The 19,931-nt window shown below is 40.7% G+C and overlaps 3 protein-coding genes across 6 annotated transcripts; all 3 read right to left on the bottom strand.

Moving 5' to 3' along the window:
* Window positions 1-5: 5 nt before the first annotated feature.
* stx3b (syntaxin 3b) lies at window positions 6-11,731 on the bottom strand. 4 transcript variants are annotated; one of them, XM_076292302.1, is made up of 12 exons: window positions 11,252-11,731; window positions 8,100-8,177; window positions 7,381-7,480; window positions 6,951-7,025; window positions 6,232-6,302; window positions 6,027-6,135; window positions 5,725-5,798; window positions 4,970-5,104; window positions 4,135-4,245; window positions 3,556-3,666; window positions 670-761; window positions 6-486 (listed from the first exon to the last, which is right to left on the bottom strand). In XM_076292302.1, the coding sequence occupies exons 1-11, from the start codon at window positions 11,279-11,281 to the stop codon at window positions 684-686; spliced, it is 972 nt and encodes a 323-aa protein (XP_076148417.1). In that variant the 5' UTR covers window positions 11,282-11,731; the 3' UTR covers window positions 6-486; window positions 670-683. The 4 variants fall into 4 exon arrangements, with proteins under 4 accessions (XP_076148417.1, XP_076148415.1, XP_076148414.1 ...); XM_076292299.1 differs by lacking the exons at window positions 6-486; window positions 670-761; window positions 3,556-3,666 and adding exons at window positions 2,183-2,308; window positions 2,977-3,083 and having other exon boundaries at window positions 11,252-11,728; XM_076292300.1 differs by lacking the exons at window positions 6-486; window positions 670-761; window positions 3,556-3,666 and adding an exon at window positions 2,101-2,308 and having other exon boundaries at window positions 11,252-11,728.
* Window positions 11,732-12,945: 1,214 nt separating this feature from the next.
* On the bottom strand, window positions 12,946-16,440 carry ran (RAN, member RAS oncogene family). Its single transcript, XM_076292295.1, has 7 exons — window positions 16,403-16,440; window positions 15,394-15,466; window positions 15,195-15,279; window positions 14,943-15,068; window positions 14,639-14,826; window positions 13,498-13,668; window positions 12,946-13,398 (listed from the first exon to the last, which is right to left on the bottom strand). The coding sequence occupies exons 2-7, from the start codon at window positions 15,424-15,426 to the stop codon at window positions 13,354-13,356; spliced, it is 648 nt and encodes a 215-aa protein (XP_076148410.1). The 5' UTR covers window positions 15,427-15,466; window positions 16,403-16,440; the 3' UTR covers window positions 12,946-13,353.
* A 321-nt stretch (window positions 16,441-16,761) lies between these two features.
* ndufs8b (NADH:ubiquinone oxidoreductase core subunit S8b) lies at window positions 16,762-19,716 on the bottom strand. The gene is made up of 7 exons (XM_076292294.1): window positions 19,628-19,716; window positions 18,843-18,900; window positions 18,456-18,521; window positions 18,190-18,279; window positions 17,851-18,023; window positions 17,427-17,555; window positions 16,762-17,231 (listed from the first exon to the last, which is right to left on the bottom strand). The coding sequence occupies exons 2-7, from the start codon at window positions 18,883-18,885 to the stop codon at window positions 17,100-17,102; spliced, it is 633 nt and encodes a 210-aa protein (XP_076148409.1). The 5' UTR covers window positions 18,886-18,900; window positions 19,628-19,716; the 3' UTR covers window positions 16,762-17,099.
* Between the last annotated feature and the right edge of the window lie 215 nt (window positions 19,717-19,931).

The raw sequence follows: 19,931 nt of genomic DNA, 5'->3' as shown, positions 1-19,931 counted from the left end.
TTGCGAATGAATATTTTATTACATAACATGCACTGACACGCCACCACACCGCAGAAAAAAATGTCTCGCTCACAGGAGAGACACCAACACAAATAAATTATGACTGTACAGACGATAGATTACAGTTAAACGCACCAGAAACAACACATTCACACATGCAGACATCTTTATATGGCTATGATGGCTACTCGGGAATCTATAATTATGGCAAGGTAACATTGGAAAATTGTGAATTGTGTTAACGTTGGTCGAAAAATGTGCACGTTGAAGACTACAACCGATGCACATGTTTTATTTATTATAATGCTTTACAAAAAACTAATTATGGGGGTCTCCTCAAGGAGACATGAGAGAAAAGGCTCCAGGCAACCCACCTCACTTAAACACAAGACTACAAAACATCTGCTACTACACACTGGGGGAAGAAAGTAACCTAGTGATTTGGACTTGACAGATCATGGAGACACCAAGCGATTTGTTTCTTTCCTGGAGAGAGAGAAATTAGGCAAGCAAACATTAGTGTCAAACTAATTGCAAACGTTTGTTCTTGTTCTGTAATTGTCAATGTTTAGTCATAAATTATTAATGCTCAAAAACATAATAGAACAAGTAATTCAGATATAAAAACGACCAAATGTGCAGTCAACTTCTGATATGAATTTTAAATACCTGTAGTTTCTTCTTTATGAAATGAAGCTGTAGATATAGGCAAAGCCAACAATCCCAAGAATTAAACAACAAAGCATAATCATCATTTTTTTCTACAGGGAAAAAGAGAAAGAGAGAGACCCACAAAGAAATGTGCATTTGTTCTATAATCAAGATATTGGCAATATGATCCAGTTCTTGGTTCCACAACATATTTAGGTTGGAGGGGAAATCAGGAGAGCGAGAACAGGGTAAATTGCAGGAGAGAGTATACTGTGAGCTGTGTCGTGTGTCTGATAGGGAAACAGATAAGACTCATCCTTTGGTTTCAAGTAATGTTCTGGGATCATGATTGGGGATATCTTTGGATTGATGAGGGGTAATATGATATGAATGGCAGTTTGCACACAAACATTAAGGAAAAATGTAAAAATGAGGTCTGAGGAACAACTCTTAAGGGCAGCATTAGTGCAGCAGAAGTTCTATCAAGATTATTTTGCATTTCCTAATGTAGAGCATTCTGATCTTTTTTACAAGACTATGGTTTAACCTAAAGTTTAGCAAAAAAACAGCCAGTAATTTAAAAATATAACATATTTTATTACTCAGTTAAAATCTTTGGCATTCACAGACATATACAATTTAATATCACATTCATCATCTTACAAATCCCTTATATGAAGAGGGGGGCATTGTTTGTTCATTTATACTTTGGATTCTGCAGAGCCAATCAAGGACAAAATCACCCCTCTATTCTGAGATCAGCCACTAAAGTCTAAATAAGACAACCACTCTTTTAGTTTCACATGTAATCATATTTTTGGAACAGTGTACGTTATGGAAAGAACACCAATTTACCCACCAAAATCTACGCCCCAACCTGCCCCCCTGTGGCAGTCTAGAGTCATTTAGTCCTATTTATTTCACGTCAGTGGGCAACACTTTTTTCACACAGCCACGACAAGATTCCGCTAATATGAGAATCACTGGTGAGCCGGTCACCTTTGGTCTCGAAATGTTCAAGGAATTTAAAATGGGTGTGTTTTCACGGTGTTAAATAAGGAGTGCAGGCTACCTTTAAAATAAAAATATAACATTGTTTTTACTTCTTAAAAAATAACAGGTGAAATGCTTCTTTGGCAAAAAACTTAAGTTTGGTTTAAACTTAAAAGAGTCAAGGGAAGTCAGTCAGAGAGTTCAGTCCCAGTTAAGATTAAAATTTTGCGGACAAGATAACTTAAGTCTTCCTTGTCTCTTGTTAACCCATGATCCAATTTTCACATCCAATGTCTTGTGTAAGACAGTTTTCAAGTTTAAAAAAAAAATTAAAAAAAAGCATTTATGCCCTATGTCCCTCTAATCAAGTTCTTGAGCAGCTTCAAAGACTGGTTTCCATAGCAGCTACACGTTCCCTCACCATGCAGACATTCCATTAGTCAGCAGTGGTGGGGGAGGGCTCATGTCTGTGACAAAGCCTGGGAGAGAACTCCTCTTTCCCTTCCTTTGTGACTTGTGAATGCAGAGGAGTGATGTGAGGATGAAATGAAGGAGTTGCTGAGATAACAGGAAGGTGGGAGTATCCTCAGACTGTTTGTGAGATGATGATGCTGATGATTATGACAGCCAGCACAGCACAGACCACGACCAAAATGATCTTCTTCTACAAAGAGGAGTAGGAAACAGAGAGTCAGTGTGTATGGAACATACCCTTGTTCTAGTGCTGATCTATCAAAACCACAGAGGCACCTCTATCCTCCACCCATAGGAACTCAGAAGTAAAGGGATGGGAAAAGTAAACATGTTTGCTCCACCTAGACTGCTGGATGAAGTTATAAAAACAGGTTTTGCCAGTATGCTAGCTAGTTGATCCTTGTGTTATTCCACAGACAGCTGTTCAATACAACTGGAGTTCAGTTTTTCACTGGTTCATCAACACTCTGAGCAGAGCAAATATGAGGATTGTCAAAATTCACAAACTCTTTGAGGGTACTACAGGTCAACCACAGAAAACCCTGTATAGTATATTCCCAAAGCAAATTAACAAAAACAGACAACCCCAAAGTACAACGAAAGGACACATTAAAAATTACACAAATTATAAATAAAAAAAAAACAAAAATTACATTCCCGTCTAGCACTACATGATGGCCCAACATGCTTGAACCTGCGCAAATAAAACATGTAAGCCAACACCACTGAACATGCAACCCCACTCCAAAGACAAGTTCAAATCATTTACCCACACAGAGGCACACCCGTGGCCTAGACCAAACACAGCTGTAAACACCCTGCACCGCTGATAAAATGGCAGGTGTGACAAAGACTTACTCAACAGTCTGCTGTACTTAGGCTTGCTTGAGGCCCACAGACAGGCCAATTATCAGAGTCACGATGGCCAGAATCACCACCACAACACACACTATAATTATTGTTTTCTGGAAGACAAACACACCAACGCAGCTGTGGTTATTTCCAGCAATTGTGTAAAACAAATAGCACTCCTGCCTTTGAGGTCAGACTGTGGGACAACCCTATATTATCAGATGAGATATTCATCTGTCAGTTAAACATTCTCACCGAGTAGAGATAACCTTGTAAGTGGACTGATGCACAAACACACCTATGGCAAACACGTGAAAATGAAAGGCAGACAGATGCAATGAGTTGTCTGTATATAAGGGTGAACTGTGGATGTCTGTGAAATGTGTGTAAAGGTAGTAACCAGGTCTCACCACAAGGAGGCAACATCCATCTGTTAACAAGGATCAGGCGATTAGGAGAGGAGAAGAAAGCTGAGGAGAGGTTCGGCAAAACAAGAGAAGGCAGGAAGAGCAGGAGAAAAGGGAGCAACGAGGGTTTTAATGCTGGGTCTTTGGGGATGGAACCGTTCTCCACTGAGTAACTCACACGCCGCGCCTCCTGCTGGTACTTGGCAGCCTTTTTGGTGTCTGCCACAGCCCTGTCCACAAAGCCCACCGACTGGTCCACATTGCTCTCAATCCGGTCAATGATGCCACCCTGACCACGGCCGGGTGGACCAGCAGTATGAGAGTCACGGGCAAGTAAAGACAGAAAGACAGAGAGGACCAAAGAAAGAGCAATAGGAGAAAGAGACAGAGAGGAGAGAAGCTCAAGTGGACACAGAGGAACCAGAAGAAGAAAAGAAAAGAAGGCACACATTTCTCATTAAAGAGCTGAAACGGAGCAGCACAGTTTGGGGAAGCATGCAACTATCTGTATACCTGCATGTGTACTTCTGTGAATGTGTATGAGGCTTCTTGTGGGTGCATTTATTGAATGCAGAAACACTGCTTCGGTTTAAAAAAAGAGAAGTGACTAACAGGATATTACACCTAAATCCTCAAAGCTGTGAACAAGAACTGGTAACATGAAAGACAGATAGTGCAAGAGAGGAAGAGAGGTCAGTAGGAGACATAGCATGTCTTAATCTACAACATACAGATAAATACAGAGATGTTTACATACCTTTCTAGCTTTGCTCTGATACCTAACTGCTTTTTTGGTCTCAGATTTTGCCACTTCTATGTGATCCACTGATTTGGATACATTCACCTCAATGTTGTCTATAACATCTCCCTGAAAATACACAGATTCAATGTCATTATTTATAATTCTTACAGCAAAATAAACATGCACTACGCCACAAAAACTACATACAAATACAAATACACATACACTTATACACAGACACAATCACAAAATGTCAATAAAAAATAAAATGCACAGAAAGATTGTCAGTTTGTTTTGCCTTACCTTATTGTGTACTTTCCCTCAGATTGCATGAAATCAATCGTAAAGCTAATTAAATCCCTCAATAAAAATATCCAAATGATGTCAACAAATATTGACTAGTATATAATGCCTTTGACAGACACAATGTTTACAATGAGGGTTTGAATGGACTGATATGGAAGAAATCCAGAGACAGATGTCCAATCATCTGACCACTCACTTTCAAGGGTTTGGATGAAGATGTGACCACCACAGCAATAAAAGCTCAGGAGCCCACAGCCAATGCAACAGACAAGATGAATAGCACGTCTTGAAAAGAAAAGAGGGCTGAGGAATAAGGGGGGAAACAGAGAAAGACGAAAAAGAAACAAAGAAGAGGAATACAGAACGAGTGCAGGAAAGGACAGTCAAAAGAGGGAAGTGAGTGAAGAGAAATGAAAGGAATCCAGAGGAATATGGGGAGAGGAGAGAGGGAAAAAAGAGAATGGAGACAGATTGATTGATGAAAGATAAATGAATTAATATGGAGATGACCGAAGAAGGAGGAGCAAAAAGAAGGTGAGTGTACCTGGCTCTCTACTAGCATGGCGATGTCTACAAACATGTCATGCAGCTCCTTAATGCTGCTCTCCAGGCGCACAATGTCCTTATGTCGTGCCTCAATCTCACTCAGAGCCTGCTTAGACATGTTGGAATCTACAATCTACACACACACAAGAAAAAGATAAATATTAAAAATGAAATGCAAATAGTTAGGAGACAAACACAGTAGCCCTGTTAACATGGACAGTTTTTTTGTCATTCCGAATAAACTATTCAGAATGAACATTGAGTGTCATCTGTTTATGTTCTATTCCGCTCTAGAATCTTTGATTGGAATAGCCGTTGCTATTTTGCTTTTACTCGAGAAGCTACAGCAGGCAACCCAATTGACCATATACATGGCTGTTCAATTGGAATAAGAACGGAATACACATCCCTTTTATTCCAATTAAAATTCTAATCAGATTGGCAGTTTTATTCTGATCAAGGTGTTTATGTGTCATTTTTACTCCAATTGAGCCACTATTCCCATTCTAATCGAATTAAAAGTGTCCATGTAAACCCACCTAGTGCCACTAGTGACAAACTGATTCAACTGTAGCAAATGTCAAGGACAAAGTGTATGAATGTTTTTTTTAGGCACAACAAGAAAAGATAACTCAATTTTCCTTTCAAGAAAAGGGTGCTACAAATGTTATGGATTTGCCCATGATGTTACTCTTTAATACCTACTTTAATTTGTACACTGCAGTTAAACACTGTAAACCATTCAAACTTTACCCCTGCAGTGAAGACTGCTGCATTTCCACTCTCCAACATCTCCTCCAACTCATCATCAGTGGTGGCTTTACCAGCTGAGGGAGAGAGAGAGAGATATAGAGAGTGAGAGAGATCACGCAGTTATGGTGACAAGTGAAAGAGGAATAAGAAAATTAGGAAGTAGGAAACGTATCACTGATAAGGCTAAGCATTGTTCCTGTGTCCACAACCACATTAACGCATGAGTGTTTCAATGCATTTGACCACATGACTGTGTGTGTGTGTGTGTGTATGTATGTGTGTGTGTGTGTGTGTATACACACTGATCTCTAGCTGCCTCTGGATACGTCCTTTACTCCTCTCTCTGAAATCCACCTGAGCCTCGTTGTACTTCGTCATCACTTCGACAAACTTCCGTGATAGAACAGCATGCTGCAGACGGAGGAGGCATGGTTAGATTTACTGTCCTGTCCAGTGATGACAAATGTGCCACTTTTTATGGCAGAGATAAGGGAATCAGTAGCCCACCTGTGACTTGCGTATCCTCATATCAGCAGACACCCTTTCTTCTTGGTCTGTTTCCAAATTCCTCTCAATGGCTGAAGAGATTAACACATTGTCATTAACTTAAAGATGTAGGGCATTTAAATGTAAAAAGTTCAACATATACAGTATACTATTTAAACAGTAGCCTACATGACAATTCAGCTTCTTCAGTTGAATAGTCCATATTCAATCACCAGTCCACAATCTTCACCAGTAATTTTAATTCATAGGTCAAGGACACTTTTAACAAAACTTCTCAAGGACTTTCCCAAACAGAGTTTAAAAGCGTTCCATGCACACATGTATTGGTACTGTAGGCATTTCCACTTCTGTACTAAAGTATCTATCTATCTATCTATATTTCTTGCTATATTAAACACTTGTTTGCAATATTAAACACCAACACCAACAATTTGTTGGGTGTGTGCTATTGCTAATATTACTGTCTGTTGAACGGATGATGTGTAGTGGGTGCCCAGGGAAATCCCTCTCTCCTCACATCTTTTGGCTTGCACTGAGTTTTGAGTACAGGTGATACGGATCTTGATACCGATCAAATATTGACAATAATACAATGCTTATTGTATAATATCCTCTACTAAATGAGGGATGCAGTTTATTGAGTTCAACTACAGCAGGTTGTAAACTGCTGTAGTTGAACTTCCTTTATTTAGTTGTGGGGAAGGGTGCTGTGCACTTACTCTTAAGTTTGTTTCGGGCATTGTTAGCCATCTTTTTAATGTCGTTCGTGATGGCCTCGAGGTCATCTTGTGTTTCTGGAAGGGGGAGAGAAATAATGTGAAAGTCAAATACAGTATACAGCCCCTAGTGTTTACATTAGCTTTACATAAGCACACATTGTTCTTTAAATAAATATAATTTCCTTTACTCCCAAACCATGCCAATTCCCTTCATCTACACCATGGCACATTTTCCAGGAAGTTGAGTGCAGATCCCTGAAGCTGACTGTGAACTGGATGATAACATTTACAGTGCCTAAATGAACCCTAAGCAGGAAATGACCGGGTTCACTGTGTGCACCCAGAGGTTTGAACGGGGAAGTTCAAATAACCAAGGGAAACCAAACCGGTGTTTTGGTTTCCAACAGTATGCAATGTATGTGCATCTTACTCTGTTCTGATGTGGGAGCGGAGAGTATAACTGAGTAAAGCTTCTTCACTTCAACAACATTTTCATCAATCTTGTCAATGCTACCCCTGATGTCTTCAATCTGAAACACAAAGACACTGATGTTAGTGAGGGGAGAAATAATCTTGTGATGCCATTCCACAACATGGTGTTCAAGATGCAGCAGAACACACTCATATCTGCATAGATGAAGAAGAATCTCTCAATGTGAACAAACTGCTGAGTTATCTCATGTGAAATGACATTGCAAATTCTTTATATCACATAATTTATAGAATGTGAACACCACTTTTTATGCCTAATACATACCAAGTAACCATTATACGTTTATTAAATGGTCATTATTGTGATGCCATGGACAATCATGATTCATAAAAGTAAAAAATAAACTTCAATGTACATTTTGTGATTCTGATTTCTCAATATTTTCTGCAATATTTTGCAATTGCTGTCCATTTAGGGGCTTAGTTTTAATATTTTGTATGTTTTTATATTAAAACCTTATTACAAATTATTTTGAAGACCAATAACTATGGAAGACCCATTTTTTTCCAGTCACTTTTATCTCATTTGTTGTGGTCAACCATGTAGTATGTCCCTCATGCTCAGTGGCCCTCACCTCAACCACACTCCAATTAATGCATAAGGAACTTTCATTAAATCAATGACTTTGCCCAAAACAAATCCACAAAAACACAAACCTGGGAAAAGAACTCGTCCATAAACGCTGCATTGTCCACAGCAATCTCCACATCATCTGCATCATCAGTGTCACACGTCTGAGGAAAAAACACATGATACCCATTAACCCATGGCACTTTCTGTTAGCTGTGTGTTCCCTGATCATTCTGTAATGCACATCAAGGTGGTCATTGGCCTAGTTGAGGGCACTAGGAATTACAGTGCACAAGAGTAGACACACTTAAATGCCAGGTTAAGAGTTAATATACTACACTGTGACAGTTTTCATTATTTCTCATACATAACATACTTTTTTATGATTGCTTCTAAGGTTGCACGCACAAATATTCAGGTTCCACCTATTGCAAGCATTCCTCCAACTACACAGTTTATTATAAGGCTTTTCCACAATCCCACTACCTCAGCTGTTTTTAAAGTCATATATTCTCATATATAAGGTTTCAAATCATCGAAGGCTTCAAATTATCTTTTATGGGAGTCCTTTGCAACACACTCATCAGCACACTCATTACTGAAAGCACCTGACCTGTGACGCGTTAGTTTTGGCTGAGCAAGGCCCTGTCTCGTGTCTTCCTGTGCTCTCTGTGCTAAAAGCTAGGGTTAAAAAGTTCACTCCCCCCAAGTTACAAGTCCATAAAGACAGCTGGTCATATGGTAAATGTTCCTGCTGAACACATATACACATAGTAAAACATGCACACATTATACAAGATGTGGCCTATCTGTTTACCTTATTTCAAACTAATTCATTTTCCTGTCATTGTAGGTCACTTTGGACAAAAGTGTATATGCTAAGAACCATAAAGAAAAAACATACTAGATATTTAAAACTTGGTGAGAGCTCAGTGACACCACTTTTTTAGTTGTAATTCAATCTACCATGGTGTTTCAAAAATAACTTGCAGGCTGCAACCAGGCTGAAGTGTGTTTGTGGCATAAACAACCATGATGAGCCCACACAGGATGCCGCCCGATCAGAGATATAAGTCAGCTCAACTTTCTATTAACGCTTTAAGACACGAGCCCTCCTTCACTGACAATCTCATTGCTCAGACCAGTCATGTCAAAACTGAACTAGGCCCTTCAGTCAAAAGTGTCATGAACCTTTTACACGTCAGTTTGACTACCAAATACATGCCCATCATTTGCATGAGAAGCTTTCCCCCTACGTAACACCTTAACAGAGTCCCCATAAGCTAGGCAGACAATACACATGTCTACACCACGCCAGCTTCCCCAGTGGAAGCTCTGAGGCAGTTGGATGACATGTACAGTTCTTAGTTGTTCCATCATTTAGTTAAGGACGAGAGAGACAGAGGGAAGCACAGAGAAACAGTGGGAGATAGATTGTTTGGCAGTTGAACCACAAAACTGTGACACATCCTTTGCGAACGTAAATGTGTGACTGTCATGATCTGTGAAACCAACGATGACAGCCAAGAATAAAACAACACTGAAAATCTAATTGATATTGCAATGTTACCCTATTACAAATGATAGTACTACAACTATTGCATCCAATCAAACCTATTAGTAATTAAACTACAGGTGGACTAAAGAAACTGACACAGAAAACAGAGACACTAACTATTTTCTTCCTCGCACAACCATGATCACAACCAACGGTGCAACAAGTCTGCTGTTTGCTAAAACCATCTCTGACAGCCACAGTATACGTGTGTGTGTGTGTGTGTGTGTGTGTGCCGCATGCTCCTTCAAGAACCATATGAAACACTAGGAAACAAAACAAGTTGCCCCACCAGGTAGTTAAACATTCAACAAGAGGAGGGGGGGGGGGGGTAACGAGAACTAGGGAGAACTCTGCACAATGCTTTTCAAATCCTCCTCAAACAAGACCAGAGAAGTCAAACAAAGTTCCTTAAACCACATACAGGTGCTAGTCAGTCAGCAAATTGAGCAAAGTAACTGTAGGCCTACTGTTTTATGCAGAAATTTGAGAGTTTTAGTGCCACCTTTAAAGTAGGCTGCCCTTGCTATTAACCCCTCACCACCCACTTCTATGTGTGAAAGTGCAGAGGAAAGTAATAATATACAGCCTTTAGGCCTAATATGAACTAATATGAATACATTTAAATACATTACTGTAGACACAAAAACAATAACAATTACATTCATGTTTTTGACTGACTGACTCATATCTGTGATGTAAACTAGGTCTAACTGAAACTATGCTAAAAAGGGTGACGCTCACAGTGCAGTGGCCTAACATACTTCCCTTCCAGGATTACCTTTGGCTTCAGGTAAGAAAAAACACACAGTCAATAGTGGGTCACTATGGTAATAAATCCAGGCTGGTTCAGAGAGAGAGAGAGAGAGAGAGAGAGAGAGACACACTCTCCCAGCAATAATCTCTCTGCATCCTGGTTCTTTCAGTTTAAATATCCTACCTTTCATCTACAGCTGCTCAGGAGAGCTGTGATGCTGTGATGATGTAGTAGCCTAACCCTTTGACCACCCCCGTCCATGTCCTATAGAAGCCAATTTTCTTGTGACCTTTAGGCTTAGGAATTTACGCACACATAAATAGCATTCACATCTTTGTTATGGATTCTGTCTGTGACAGACTGTCAGAAACTGGGAAAGAGATTTCACAATATCCTGCTCACAAGATCCCATCCTGCCCCATCCCCCAGTCTCCAACAATCATCCACGCGATCAGCTGAGAGAATCATCTGTCAGCGAGCGGGTTCCACTCCAAGGGACTATCGAGTTGGCACCTACAGTGAGCCTAGTAACCACAGACACTATATTGAAGTCAGTCCCATTGTCATTTCCTAAAGAAATTTGAAATACGTTCCCTACTTTTGTTTAAAACATAGGCCTACGTTCAAAGAGGTTACCTGCCACAGAACATGTGATACCATAGTAATCGCGTTCTCAAACACCCCCGAGTCGCCTTGACCACCTCTGCCTTGCCAAGGTCGACTTCTCGGCTTGGGAATGACGTAATTTAACTTCTGGGTATTGCTGAAGTCGTTAAGCCAAAGTTTATGTCAGGTTAAAAGTATAGGCCACTCACCGAGTTCTACAACTGTTCTACAACCGTGTTCAAATAAGACAATATGTTGAGAGTGTAGGCTAATATCAAATGACTGTCCAGCAGGCTATCAATCCATAATTATAAACTCACCGCTTTGAGTTGCTCCAATCGGTCCTTCATGTCTGAAACAACCAACTACGCTAAAAAATATGCAAAATAAAATAAGTTTATATATTTGTAAAAACTGACAGGCAGTGGCTCGCACCAAAACCTGCGCAATGTCAGTATGCTACGTTGAAATCGGCAGCCAGTTTAATAGCTAGCGGTAACAGGTCCCGCTGCCAGAGTTCAAATATGCTCCCCAAGACGCCGTGGTTGAAGTTTGAGAACGGGCTTCAGGCATAAAAGTGGGAACAAAATACTCCAGGAATATTCCATACAATATGGCTGCTGTGTTCCAGGGCCGTTTTTCCTTTTTTGCTAAATCTATCCGCTCAGAGGATTAAGACAACAGTTGTGTGCAGTCCGCTTAATCTCTTCCCCCGTTCTCTCCCTCCCTATCTCTTTTTCGCAGTAATCATTCTAAAACGCACTTTTCACTTCACGCATGCTCAGTGCTCCCCTCGACAACACTTAAGCACTTGTTTGACAAGGGGCCTCGCCCTGCAAAGGGTTTGGCTACCTGTCTGTGTAGGCCTATGCAAGATCTTAAAGGGGCGATATCCACCTGTCATTTCACCATCACATTAATATCCACTCGTCTCTCTAACACACCCACACACAGACCAGGATCAATAATATCGCCCAGGCTACTCCGAAATGCATAGGGCAATTAACGTAAGTGGTACTTGTGTCATACGGTCACAACTAATGAAAGAAGTCTGTTAAATTGGGGTAAAGTTATTTACAAGACTTTTATCCACTGAGTAAAGATGGCGTGAGGTATGAATTATTTCAAGAGTATGCTATGGTGCGGTTTCCAATCGTATTGTCAAGTTATTTGTTGTCGATAAACCCCAAAAACTAAATTAATTAGAGGAAAATTCTATTCATAGACCTCCATAAGTCTTGTACATGTAACATTAATGCAAAACACGCATCTTCAGAATTGTATGCACTTTTTATATCCGCGATTCGGCCCAACGCATCATTTATGAACCACACATGCATTGCACATCCTGTCAAAAATAACACACAATGTAACGCTTTCTGGCAATAATTGGCATTTCTATGGTGGGGATCACCTAGGCAGCTGTGCCCAGCCCTCGTCTTTTTTGAAGGCTCTATGCTGCCATCTGCTGAACTAATTCAGTGGTAACAAAAAAACACTCCCATCTCTGGCTGATCAACAGCATGTAGCCAGCGCTAATAAGCACACTTTTCAGACCTTCCATTGGCATCGGCAACTTTTGTATGACTGATATACTAGCAGGACAGGCTTTTTTAAATTAATTACTGAACCACAAATGTTAGTGTTCACTAGTACAGACCAAAATTCTGATATTTTGCAACGGGATCACAAGATGTGGTCAGGACCAGTTCAACCGATGAGTAAACGTTAAGACATACAGACATCATAGGGGTAGATGGAGTACAGTTACAGTGTATAATGTTGCTGCAATGGATCTCCAACTCAAAGGCAAAAAAACAAAAACAAACAAAAAAACAATCATATGCTCATTATACACATACAAGACCTAGGTTTCACAGGACATACCAAAAAAATAATAATAATAAAATAAAGCAATGTTACACCTCACTGCATCACCAGCAATGCCTTATTGAGACAGCATGAAGCATTAGCTATAACAGGGACCACATCCAAATCACAAAGGCAAGCCAAATGTATTCAGAATGTTTTTATTCAAAGTTTAACTCTTAAGTGCTGGGAGTCTTACAGAGTTTAAGTTCTGTATAACACCATGAAAAGCTCTCATCCTTTACCAGCGTTTACACTAGTGTATTTGAGTGGGTGCATGTCTGTGTACATATGTATGTGTAAAGTCCGCACATTGGTGTTTTTACTGTTAGCGAGTCTACACTGAAATCCGAGAACCACACAAATTCACTTTTTTCATTTTGAAACACAAAAACAAAAACGAAAAAAGTTGAAAAATAAAAATAATCTGCATTGGGATTTTACAGTAAAAGGGGCAGGGGGGAGGAGGAGGGGGGGGCAAACTCTGTCGCCACTGAAGAGCCTGATGACTTCTGGCCACCAATGGCAAGAGAGAGAGTACAAGAGTCACATGTTAAAGATCATCATCCTCATCTGGCAGAGCTGTTTCTGATGCCACCTGCAGAGGGGACGGGGGACAAAGACAAGGTCAGAAACTCCATCCAAACAGTGCAGCTATGGCTATGTGCAGTGCAGTGCAACTGTGACCAATACTCACTTTAAGGTCATGCTCATACTGTGCAGCAAGTGAGGGGTCCATGGCGATTTCAGGTGGTGCCAGAGCAGGCATCTCCACAAACTCCAGGTTGGGGTCGCCGATCAACTTCCGCGCCAGCCAGAGGAAGGGCTTCTCGAAGTTGTAATTACTCTTTGCAGATATGTCGTAGTACTGGAGAGGAAGAGAAGCAATGGAAGTATATCAACACAAACTATTGATAGACAGAGAGTAGGAGGAACAGAAGCCAGCCAAACACTGAGCCAGTCTGGTTAGTCAGGGAAAATCAACTAGTTATCTTTAGTAAAGCTTTGAGCCCACCACTACAGGAAATTGGTAAAGTTCTGGACCGCATAGAATTGCCTGATGATGGTCCGAAACGTTGCAAGTTAAAGTTAAAATTGCAAATGAAGACAGTGTGCGGGAGCTTGCTACTTTTTTTTGATATTGGTGAACCTGTGGGCCTTCTCCGACGCATCCGTCCCAGGGAGGTGTGCAAAAATACTTAACATTCTAGTGCTGGACCGACAGACAACAGGCTTTTCCTGCTCACCTAATTTAAAGTTTACCCCAGGTTTAAAGCATCCAGTGTATTATACAGTCCGAAAAATGTGCATCAGCCTTAAGCAATGAATATGAGGTTACTTGAAACAGAAAAGCTCAAAGCTTCCATTTCAAACTCTGGGAAAATAGCTTATTTGCCATCTACCCCAGAGTTTGATAAGATGCAGCATACCCTTCTCTTCTGTGTGCGTGCAGCAACTGACACTGTTGGCCTAGCTTAGCATAATTCACTTAAAGTGGGTTATTCAAGTTATCCTATAGCAAAAAGGAAACAAAAACAACCCACTTGCACTTAAATATATTACGATTGGCTTATGGTGTCAAACTGAGTAATTGCATGCACAGAAAAAAAAAGGATATTATCTAATCTGGGGTAGATGGCAAATAAACTGTTTTCCCAAAAATGTGCTATGTTCCTTTAAAAACCTTTGCTAACATTAAGGTCAAACATCAAGACTCCTGATAGATACTGGCACTCCCATCAAGAAAAATATTGAAGAACACCAAGCTGGGTGTGTCAAAAACAGACTAAAAATACATACACTCACAATTACAAGATTACAGAGTGTTGACAGGTTACCTGCAGATTCTTCTTGCGGTGAAAGACAATGCTCTTGGCCTTCACTTTTCTGTCTTTGATGTCCACCTTGTTGCCACAAAGCACAATGGGAATGTTTTCACAGACACGGACCAAATCACGATGCCAGTTGGGCACGTTCTTGTAGGTCACTCGAGATGTGACATCAAACATGATGATCGCACACTGAGCTGGAGATACACAAAGAGATTAGTAGGGCGAAGCAAGAAATGTCTCAAGAATAAAAGCAGTATATTGGATAGCCAGATTATTTCCAAATGTAAAGGTATGAACAATAAACACCTACCTTGAATGTAATACCCATCTCTGAGGCCTCCAAACTTTTCCTGACCAGCTGTGTCCCAGACATTATACTTTATGGCTCCTCTATTAGTGTGGAAGACCAAAGGATGAACCTCCACCCCAAGAGTGGCTAGATAAAGAAGGAATCGCACACACACACACTATGATCACACAAGTATACCCACCCACTGAACTCAATGGTAATTGATGCAAACGTTCTAGAAGTGTTCCTTCCGAGACATTCGTCACTACTCACCGACATATTTCTTTTCGAACTCCCCCGTCAAATGTCTCTTCACAAATGTAGTCTTTCCGGTACCACCATCACCCACCAACACGAGCTGTGGACAAGGGAGAAGGGACAATGAGACTTCACTCCATCACGTCGACTGATCGCAATGACTGCATCCCAAAGAGCGATCCCCAAAAGTTACGCATCACTTCCATCATCTTACCTTAAACTGGACTTGAGGTTCGGTTTCTGCCATGGTTGCCTGACGATTGCTCTGCGTGTCGCAGTGTGTCGGTCTGTGAGACAGAAGGCGGGAGGGTTAACAAAGATAGTGTCCTCCCGATCTTGCTTCATGATAAGTCACCGTTGACACAGCGGATGCAAGCTTTATTGCTGGGTTTCTGCGTGAACCGCATGGCTTAAAAAATCTCCGCATCATTGTTAGGGCCTACATAGCATAACTAACAAAAGTTGCTAGCTAGCTAACGTTAGCGTCAGAGTGATTGTTAAGTTGACTAGCGCGCTAAGTTCACAAGATTCACAAGATTCCTCTTCCACAAATGCACCGTCCGAAAACAGAGCCTCCATAAAAAAATAAGAATCATACCCAGCAATAGGTAACGTTAACACCATGCATACATTGAGTTAACAGCATAGAAAGTCTGGGCCATTTTGAATCAACTATTAGGCATCGATGTTAGCATCTCGATCCATAGCGCTGTTGGATGGCAAAACGCCATGTTGCACTGCCGCACTTTTCTAGTTTCGACTGGAACAAAACCTGTCCACCACCGAAATCTCTTCCCTCGCAAATCGCCCACAAACGGCGTCACTATTATATATTCCAATTAAGACCTACATACTACTGTACATAAATATGATGACCCAGAAACACATATGCAATGAACAATAACACCTTACCAACAATGCACGACAACCCAAGCAGACAAAACGAGGGAAAACCCAGGTAGCTAACAAATTAGCTAGGGCCTAAAGACTAGCAAGTAGCACCCACTGTAACGGTAGCGTTAGCTAGCCACCACGATAGCATGAAATTTCCTAGCACGTTAAGATGCCCAAAACTTTGTATACCCAATAAATAAGCAACACCCACAACAAAGCTACGCTAAACGCGACCTGGGAAGTTTCTAGAGCTTTATACTCATCACATAAATCCAACTTATCAATGAATTACGACAAATGTTACATCAGCACTTGTGTTCCGCACTTACCCGGCGCTGAAGTGATAGGAAAAGAGCAAATGGCGACGTCCACGCGGGATTCAGCGTGGGTCAACTGGCTATATGTTTCCGCCCTTTTCACGTGACTTAAAATTTTCCTCTCCAAATTGTCAGCTCGAGGGTGACTCTTGGTGGTAATAGCTGGAATAACACCCTTTATCCTTGGTAGGAGAACACATTGTTCTTTTCACCAGTAATAAATATAACAACAAAAATTATGTAGGCCTTGCATGTTTGTTTGTTTTTTGCACAAGGCTTCATTATGTTCCCTTGTATTCTCAAATGGGAAAGATGTGTCACATGTAGGCTATAACCTGCAGTCAAATATGAAAATATAAACAAAGCAAAGATTATGTTCAAAGCTTTATTGTATTTTCCAAAGTCACTCTACATACATTTATCAGTTGTTATTCAATTGTTACGGACAAAATGTGTCCATAGTTTTGCTGAATTCTATCAGCTTTAGTATAGTATTGTGCGTATAACTGACATTGGCGCGGACTTGATTAGTCTATTTTTTAACTGCTTACAGTGTAAGCTTAATATATTATTCTGACACATTAGATTTGTGTGGTTTATAGTTGGTTAACATAGTGTTGTCAGTAGCCTATCTGAAACATAGGCCATATGTTTTAAGTGTGTGTGTGTATGTGTGTGTGTGTGTGTGTATGTAAAAACATGAAGTTATTCATCTATATAAATAGTCGGCCTCGATATTAGCAGCGATCTCAGCTTCCCAGCGATCACCATTATTCAGCAGCTTCTCTTTGTTATACAGCAATTCCTCATGAGTCTCAGTGGAGAACTCAAAATTAGGCCCCTGAGTGAAAGTGAGAGAGAAGACAGAGAGAAAGAGAGAGAGATGTACTTTGTAAATATCCATTGAGAAACTAGAAACTAATGTACAGGTCTGCTCTGTGTCTATTGAGAATCTAATGAGCAGGTCTGCTGTTGTTATTTAACCCAAAGCAGTAACTCGGGGACAAGCTTAGACACAAGGGCAAATGATCTTTACCTCTACAATGGCATCAACAGGACAAGCCTCCTGGCAGAAACCACAGTAGATGCACTTGGTCATGTCAATATCGTAGCGGGTTGTCCTCCTGCTTCCATCTGCACGAGTCTCAGCCTCAATAGTGATGGCCTGAAGCACATGTGAAAGATGTCTGTTCTCAATTGTTCTCAATATGTCTCTTCTCAATTCTCAACTGTGCCCTGCCTAGGGACTGCAGATGTAAATTAGCCTAAGGCTAACTCTGGTGCAATGCATCAAATGGCAACATTTATGTTCAAACATAACACAACATTGTACATCATCCCTAATAAATAAAACAAATTAAATAAATAAATCAATTACACTCAGCCTGTGTGTGTCAGTTGGATCTTCCCTATGTATGTCTGTACTCACATTTGTGCTTGTGTGTGGGGTTTGCCTTTACCTGTGCAGGACAGATGGCTTCGCAAAGTTTGCAGGCAATGCAGCGCTCTTCTCCATTGGGATACCTGCGCAGAGCATGCTCACCACGGAAACGGGGTGACAGGGGTCCTTTTTCAAATGGGTAATTGATAGTAGCTGGCTCACGGAACAGGTAACTCATTGTCATCCCTAAACCTACAAGGACCACATAAAGTATACCATCAATGCACCCACAAATACACGTTAATTTGTTCTGAAATTGCCATAAATGTACATAGCCCAAGCCTGGCACAATTTCATTCATACACGACTCATAATAACAAAGCATGGATACTTATTTTGAGACACTGAATTGACTCACCTCTGAAGAGCTCAGTCCATAACAGTGTCTGAGCAGCACGGTCTGTTATTGACTTCATATCAGTGGCCTCTTCCCGTGCATTTACATACTCTATACAAGGCAAAGAATAGCACTGTCACATTTTGTATACGTGCAAGTCTGTGATAGTGTTAAAAATAGGCTATAATGGCTGTGTAGAGGCAGTGTAAGAGTCTGAGAGAGAAGTGTGTGTATGTGTGTGTGTGTGTGTGTGTGTGTGTGTGTGTATGTGTGTGTGTGATACTTACTGAATGCCTCTCTCTGGACTGACAGACTGAACGGTCGGACAAGGCCAGGATTGACTCCAAAAGTGCCTGATTAAAATAGAGAACAATGTGGAATTAGCGTATGGCTCCCAAACAGCAGATGCTTTGGACGATTCAGGTCAACCTGAACAGAAGGAATGTTTTTAGTGCAACAGTTAACATTCTATTTCAAAATTAGACTGAATCAAATAGGACAAATATCAACTGAAAACTTATTCAGTCAGTATTGTCCCTCTATTTCTTAACTGGGATCAGGGAGTGCTGCTGCAAAGCAGAAGCCATCTATTTGGCAGGCAAAGCTTCATTGAACTCAAGTTCTCTACGGACACTTCTAAACAGTGAATAACACACATATAAACACACTCTTACCTGGTCTAGACGAACAATAGAGAAGTCTCAATGCAGTGGACATTGTGGCAAAATGACACTAGAGAGAGCGAAAGAGAGGTCAGCCTAACCAGATTTCCTCTCCTAGTCCCTCCCTAATCACTGTTCCCAATCCTACTGCTTACATCACAGATGCACTACTCACAACATTACAAAACACAGCTGAGTCATATGAAGCATGCAGTAGGGGCTGGTGGGGTATTTTATGGTCAGCTGAAATGCACAATGTATTACATAAGCTATATTGTACACAGATTGATTTCCATGATACATTCTCTCACAACAATTCATCTATATTTTTAGTGTATTAAATCATTGGTGCCATGTTGCCTAGGCTATGGGGGTTGTCTGTCTCACGTGTTGTATTAGAATGATCAACATCATGCTAATGACCAGGAGTCGTTTTCAAAGTATGCTAGGCTTTAAAGCTATGTAGGCTACTTGTCTTTTGACTTCATATTCCCAATGCGTAATATTTACTGCGAAGTGTGGGCACATATGCAAAATGTCGCAGTTATGAACCTGTTCCCCAACAATTATGAAGTTACCTAATGCACCAAATAGGCCTATTTAAGCACATTAGCTGAATTAAAAAAATGTGTTCCGTTACATTGTAATTACCAGTAGCCTATCAGCAGTAGGATACAACGAGTTATAAATTATGCTGAAAAGAAGTTTCGGTATACCGACAAGAAGCACACAGGTGAGACTCACTAAAAAGGCTCGTCGAGTCGAATAAAGGCGAATGACGCAGTGCGATAACTTACCGTGATTATCGCAGTCCTGCAAGTTAACTGTCTGTCCGCGCAAGACGTCTGAACCAAGGACCAATCGTGCACACACGCATGTACCAACACAGGAAGTCGCGGCTCCCTGTGGCTAATATTTGGTTTTCGAGAAAGAACTTTTAAACAACACTTGGATCTAATAGGCTTAGGATTTATTCAGATTATAAATACATCAAATAACAGCAAATAACAATATCATTCCATACAACAATCACAACCTGACCTTTCACATAGGCTACTTGAACTTGGACTACTGCTTGGCCCCTTGAAGACAACTATAGCC

Source organism: Alosa pseudoharengus, unplaced genomic scaffold (genome assembly GCF_046254945.1).
Source record: "Alosa pseudoharengus isolate Yale_2024_CS ecotype anadromous, Long Island Sound unplaced genomic scaffold, YU_APseudo_1.1 YU_APseudo_1.1_scf_19, whole genome shotgun sequence".
Classification (NCBI taxonomy): Eukaryota; Metazoa; Chordata; class Actinopteri; order Clupeiformes; family Clupeidae; genus Alosa; species Alosa pseudoharengus.
Note: the sequence above shows the minus strand (reverse complement) of the source record. Positions and strands in the feature narration are given on the sequence as shown.

Excerpts from the sequence above, each read along its gene's own strand:
- stx3b (XM_076292302.1), bottom strand. The coding sequence starts at position 11,281 with ATGAAGGACCGATTGGAGCAACTCAAAGCG. Across the intron at positions 8,178-11,251 it reads GATTGGAGCAACTCAAAGCG|ACGTGTGACACTGATGATGC; the intron begins GTGAGTTTATAA and ends TTTTTTCCTCAG. Across the intron at positions 7,026-7,380 it reads CGCTCCCACATCAGAACAGA|AAACACAAGATGACCTCGAG; the intron begins GTAAGATGCACA and ends TCCCCCTTCCAG.
- ran (XM_076292295.1), bottom strand. The coding sequence starts at position 15,426 with ATGGCAGAAACCGAACCTCAAGTCCAGTTTAAG. Across the intron at positions 15,069-15,194 it reads GTTCGAAAAGAAATATGTCG|CCACTCTTGGGGTGGAGGTT; the intron begins GTGAGTAGTGAC and ends TTCTTTATCTAG. Across the intron at positions 13,399-13,497 it reads AGTATGAGCATGACCTTAAA|GTGGCATCAGAAACAGCTCT; the intron begins GTGAGTATTGGT and ends TCCCCTCTGCAG.
- ndufs8b (XM_076292294.1), bottom strand. The coding sequence starts at position 18,885 with ATGTCCACTGCATTGAGACTTCTCTATTGTTCGTCTAGACCAG. Across the intron at positions 18,522-18,842 it reads CTATTGTTCGTCTAGACCAG|GCACTTTTGGAGTCAATCCT; the intron begins GTAAGAGTGTGT and ends TATTTTAATCAG. Across the intron at positions 17,232-17,426 it reads CTGTTGATGCCATTGTAGAG|GGGCCTAATTTTGAGTTCTC; the intron begins GTAAAGATCATT and ends ACTTTCACTCAG.